The sequence below is a fragment of the Vigna radiata genome, chromosome 8 (genome assembly GCF_000741045.1).
Source record: "Vigna radiata var. radiata cultivar VC1973A chromosome 8, Vradiata_ver6, whole genome shotgun sequence".
Classification (NCBI taxonomy): domain Eukaryota; kingdom Viridiplantae; phylum Streptophyta; class Magnoliopsida; order Fabales; family Fabaceae; genus Vigna; species Vigna radiata.
In genome coordinates this window covers 127465-133615 of record NC_028358.1, presented here as the reverse complement: position 1 = coordinate 133615, position 6151 = coordinate 127465, and the positions used below count along the sequence as shown (strand labels likewise).

At 35.6% G+C, this 6151-nt stretch overlaps 1 protein-coding gene across 1 annotated transcript; it reads left to right on the top strand.

Moving 5' to 3' along the window:
- The first annotated feature begins 480 nt into the window (after positions 1-480).
- Positions 481-4283, top strand: LOC106772539 (protein SIEVE ELEMENT OCCLUSION B). The gene is made up of 7 exons (XM_014658999.2): positions 481-748; positions 832-921; positions 1124-1557; positions 1919-2013; positions 2482-2615; positions 2844-3329; positions 3426-4283. The coding sequence occupies exons 1-7, from the start codon at positions 539-541 to the stop codon at positions 4062-4064; spliced, it is 2088 nt and encodes a 695-aa protein (XP_014514485.1). The 5' UTR covers positions 481-538; the 3' UTR covers positions 4065-4283.
- Positions 4284-6151: the final 1868 nt, after the last annotated feature.

The window sequence follows — 6151 nt, the reverse complement described above, 5'->3', positions numbered from 1 at the left end:
ACTATGAGAAGAAAAATATAACCGAGATAAGATGACTGGAGACATCACATCACATCATATGATCATTCATTAATATTATCGAAGTGATGTGATCCTGTGCATGCAGGTTACGTTATTACTACATATCGGATGAGCCCATGGAGACAAAAGAAGATGGTATCCGTTGCTAGCTAGCTTGTGGCTCTCTTCTGATGAACATTCGCTTCCTTTAACCTTTAGTTATACACAATTATTCCTTCCTTCTACATTTTGAGAACAAACATACCCTCTCCTTTTCTAAAGCAAAAGCTGCACCAAAATCATCACCAAATCTCCAAACTATCCCTCCTCACATCATATTAATTACTTACTCAAAAGGCTAAACGGTAAAATCCATCATCCATGTCACAAAAAGAGTTGCCTCTTAGGTTCTCTCTGCTAAAGCACTTGCTGCAACTGTAAACTCTTACTCACTCTAACTGTTATAAATAGGCCCAGCAGTGAGACCAGAACCCACAACTTGCATCAAAACCTGAGAGATACAAAGAGAGCATCAACAATGGCATTGGCAACTTCACTTATCCCGGCAACCCCTTTGGTTCAAACCAACACTTTGAACCCTTTGGGTTGGACTGATGATCAGATCCTTGAGAAAGTCTACATCACTCACGTCCACACCGCTGAAAGGTACGATGTGGAATCGCTTTTCAACGTTACTTCCAACATCATCAAGCGTGCTACTGCAGTTGCCGACAGCGTTGCTGTTAAGGTAATTAAACTTCAATTCATGAATCTATGCATTGATCGCTTCCACAAACATGTGTGTTTAATCGTTTTCCATTTCTTTTGCAGACTGGCACACCCGTTGGTCTTATTGAAGACAAGGTTGCTCTGTCCACTTTCGATCCACCGTTCCTTAAACTCAAGCATATTGCTTCTCAGGTCAATAATTCTGCAGCACAGTATTCATTACTACTACTCCTTCTTATTGGATTATTATTTTACTTTGTCACTCCCACTATGCATGCAAATTTATATGGATTTGATATGACAAACCTTCACTTTGATTGTTGAGCTCAGCAATCTTTTCTATGAAAGAATATGCATATCCATGTATTCTTAGTAATTATTTTTGAGAGTGTAGATGATGAACACACCTCATGGCGAGCATCACGCGCATGAGACAGCAATGTCGATACTTGACCAGCTGAGGAGCTACTCGTGGGATGGAAAAGCAATACTAGTTCTAGCTGCTTTGGCTTTGGAATATGGAAATTTTTGGCATCTTGTCCAGGTTCCAACGGGAGACCATCTTGGAAGATCACTGGCACAGATGCATCGAGTTCACATCGTGGAGAGGAATAGGCAAGCCGTTGCTGACTACAACATTTTGGTGAAGAACTTGCTGATCGCAGTTGAGTGCATCACTGAGTTGGAGAGGCTCTCCACCAAAGGTTATGACTTGAAGGATGTCCCAGCTTTGGCCGAAGCCATGCAAGAGATCCCTGTTGCTGTCTACTGGGCAATCATCACCACTGTTGTTTGTGCTAATCATTTTGACTTCTTCCTTGGTGAATCGTAAGTTCATCCTAACACATACTTCATTAGGTTAGGTGTGCCTATGATCTCAACCTGAAATCATATCATATGTAATTCATTTTTTCACATCTTCATAATTTCTCTTAGATCATAGTATATGTTCATAAAACAACAATTGTCTAATTATTAATCTCTTTTTATGTCATATTTTCTGTTCGCTTTTGTTCGTGGCTGTCACATGGTACCTTGTATTAATAAATTGAGGAATTCATGGAATAGTTTATATATATAGATATACTGATAAGTTTTATCTCAATGCTATTTTTTTTTTTCGATTTCTCTTATTATTATAAACTTGATTATGTAAATAACATTGCTCATATATATCATTTTCGTGCAGGGATGACAGATATGAAATAGCGAATTTCGACGATAAGCTTTCCGCTGTTATCAGCAAATTGAAGGCGAATCTGACCAGGAGCAGAAAGAAAATAGGTTTGGGAAAAAAACTATGATCAACCCCATTTTAGTGAGCATTAGGTTAGGTTGGTGTGAAAAGAGATAAGAAAGAAAAAAAAAAAAAAACTTTAAAAATGAGAAGGTAATAGATCGCTAAATTTAAGGAATGTGAAGAAAGAAAGAGAAATATAAAAAAATAGAGTTAAAACATATAATAAAAGAAAATAATGTTTCCAAGAACTATGTAATCAGAAGAACATGATACATCTGTTATAAAGTGTGGAAGTATTTAATATAAATTAAAATGAAGTTACACTTTTTGTTTAGTTTTTCTGAAATTATGAATTGAAAATAACTTAAAATCAATTTCATGTATAACCACTTGTGATATTAATTAATTGTCATCAGAAATGTCTACCTTTTAGTCATCGTAACAATGGCATGTAAGGATAATTATAAATATAAATTCAATGGTGATAACGATCGTCTGTGTAATCATCTCAGGTGACCTAGAAGACTACTGGAGGCGTAAGAAGTTGCTCCAAACCCCCACAGAAATTGTAGAGGTTATCAAGGTTCTTATCTACCACAACGATGTTCACGACCCACATGTGTATGATGGTCTCACTAGGCAAATGGTAAGTAACTATTTCAGGATATCATATATCCCACAATATAAATCTTTTATGATTTCAAACAAAAATACTAATGGTAAAAGAAGACGCTGAAGAAGTGTCATGTAAATATTGTGAGATTGGTCCTAATCATATAATAGTTTATGTATGTTGGTCCTTACTTGAGTTGGTGTACGATGATGTCCCTTTGGAACATGAGCTTATTATTTTTTTTTAAACCTCAAAAAACAGGTTAGCATCGAAGTGTTTAGGAAGAAACACGTGTTGCTGTTCATTTCTGGCTTGGACAGCATCAGAGATGAGATTCGGCTGCTGCAATCAATCTACGAGGGATTGCAAGAAGATCCTAAGGAAGTGAAAGGATACAGGAAAGAGGACTTCAGGATCTTGTGGCTGCCGGTGGTGGAAGACTGGAATCTTCTGCACAGGGCAGAGTACGATAATCTGAAGCTAGAAATGCCATGGTACGTGGTGGAATACTTCTTTCCCTTAGCAGGAATCAGACTCATAAGAGAGGACTTGAACTACAAGAACAAGCCCATCATCCCTGTGCTGAACCCTCAGGGAAGGGTTGTGAACTACAATGCCATGCACATGATTTTCGTGTGGGGCATCGATGCCTTCCCCTTCAGACCATCTGACGATGATGTCCTTACCCAGAAGTGGAACTGGTTCTGGGCCGAAATGAAGAAAGTCAATCCCAGACTCCAAGACATTGTAAGTGCATAAAAAACTAGAAAAAACTTGAGCTTTAATTGTTAACATTGTTGCTTGTGTTTAAGTGTTGAAAACGGAAATAAACTTGTGAATCAGATAAAAGCGGACAGTTTCATCTTCATCTACGGAGGCAATGACAGGAAGTGGTTGCAAGAGTTCACACTGGCAGTGGAGAAAATCAAAAGGCACGAGATCATCAAGAGGGCAGACGCAGTGATAGAGCACTACCCATTCGGAAAGGAAGATCCGAGGATTGTTCCTCGTTTCTGGATTGGCATAGAGAGCTTGTTCGCGAACATGATTCAGAAGACACACAAGGACCCGACAATTGACGAGATAAAGAGCTTGCTGTGCCTGAAACAGCAGCAACCGGGGTGGGTTCTGCTGAGCAAAGGGTCGAACGTGAAGCTTCTGGGGAAAGGGGAAGCAATGCTGGCGACTGCAGGAGATTTTGAAATATGGAAAGAGAAGGTGCTTGAGAAAGCAGGGTTTGACGTTGCTTTCAAGGAATACTACGAGCAGAAGCGGCGCGGTTACCCTCAGGAATGTTCCCACATGCAGTTGGCTAACTACCCTGCTGACATTCTCCACCCTATTAACTGCCCTGATGCTGGTTGTGGCAGATCCATGGAGATTGCTTCTGTCAGTTACAAGTGCTGCCATGGTCACACTCACAACCAGGCTGAAGTTCCTGAGAGTGGCGATGTCATGATTGAGAAGAAGTACGCTTCTTAATTGAGTTTTGCTGAATTCACTTTTCTGTGCACTGCTGCTTTATTATCAATCATATTATCATTTTTATACGTGTCAGCTGTTGCCATGAAGCCTCTTCTGTGCCCTTCTATGGGTTGAAAATAATGGCTTCAAACAGCTTCTGTTTGTTTTTCTGAATTGATTTTGATTCAATTTAAGAGATACCTCGGGCTTGCACAAAAATCAAACTATTCTACTTTCTCCTCTGTTTTTTATTTTTATTTTTTCCTCTTTGCTATGCAGACCAACCTTGTTCCCCATAAATTCATTTTTCCATCTTTAGGAACCTAAAATTTTCATTAACAATGGTAAAAAGTTTGTTTGACACCGTTTAATAACCATTTAACACAATTAAAATAGTCATAAGAAAAGATAAATTTTTATATTTATAAAAAAAGTGAAAAATAATAAATGATACCACCAAATAGATATAAAAAGATTTTGAGTGGAAAAACAATATTTTTCATCAATACTATAAAACAAATAAAAACTTTAGTATATACATTTACCTCCATAAGTCATTTTTATCCATGTGATTTCTACACTAGTGATAATGATACATAATATCTATTTATGGTCGAGTACATCTTGATTTGTTGAGTTGATATATATTCAATCAATATATAATTAATTTATACATATTTATAATAATACACAACTAAGATAAGAAAGAAAAAATTACTCCAAAATTAAAAGATTATTAGGTCACATGATTTAAACCTATTAAGTAAGAATCCATAAACAGTAATATAATAAAAATGATTTTTCTTAAAATTATTTTCATTTTAAATTTTAATAGTTTAAAGAGTAAGTATTTAGAATAACTATTTTATGAGCCCATATTTTTTATTAATGAAATCTAATAATATTGTTAAGGTTGGTTTAAAAATAATTTTATAAATATTTAATAAAAAAAGTTTATTTAAATACAAAAGCCAATAAAATATTTAATCAAATAATAAATTTAGTCTCATTTTTTTAAAAAAAGAACAACATTACTAATTGAGATTGAATAAATAAAAAATAATAGACTAAATTGAATAAGTTCAATAAATTTGACAATAACATTAAGACGTGAGTGTAACATTGACATATATAATTGTCACTATCTTTAACACTTCTACCTGACACATGGATAATTTAAAAAAAACTACAATTTGGGTTTAATTTAATTAATTTTTCAAAAAATAGAACTGAATAGAAAAAAAAATAAAATATTACTTGAATTTTTTCAACAAACCAAAACTATCTACAAGAGCTAGTCTAAACAAATTAACCATATGCAACTCCTTCGTCCAAAGTCTGTTCCAAAGAGACTTCATCTATCTCTATTCACATCCACCGAATGATCATAACAAAAAGAAAAAGCCACAAAAATATACAAACACAACACAAGCAAAAAGAGTAAGCTAGTTTACAAACAATTAATGATACACACACGTACACGCACGCATATCCATTTAACATTATATATAAAACATATCACAATACAATCATTGAACACTTTATGCAAGACACTACTATGAATGGATTGTCCGGACTTAGAATGAATGTCGAAATATGGTGGGTTCTACACTTGTGGTGGTTTCTACTGCTTTGCAAAGCCATTGACAATGGGTTTCACCATACTACACTCACAAGGTTAGTCTATTCCATACCTATTAGAAGCACCCAAGACTAAGACTTCTTCTTACTTTCACCACATGTGTCAATCCTCTCTATATGAGAATGAATGACCATTAGAGTGTTAGGATAATCCTTAAGATTGAGCTCCTTGCATTTTAATTAATGATACTTGAAACTACACCGAGAGTTCCACCTTAGAACTTACTTTCACAACTTTGAAAACCTTTGAAACCATGCACATATATCCCTTTACTTTCACATTGCATATCAACATATAAGAACATTAATCATACTTTAAAAAACCATAAACAACCAACCAAGTCATTGTAAAACACTTAAAACATGAGTATATGAACACATGAAGTGGCGCCTAGGCCACTCAGCACCCTAAAATAGAGAGTTAGCGCTCAAGTGTGAGAAAGCTGGCGCTCAGTGCTAGAAAA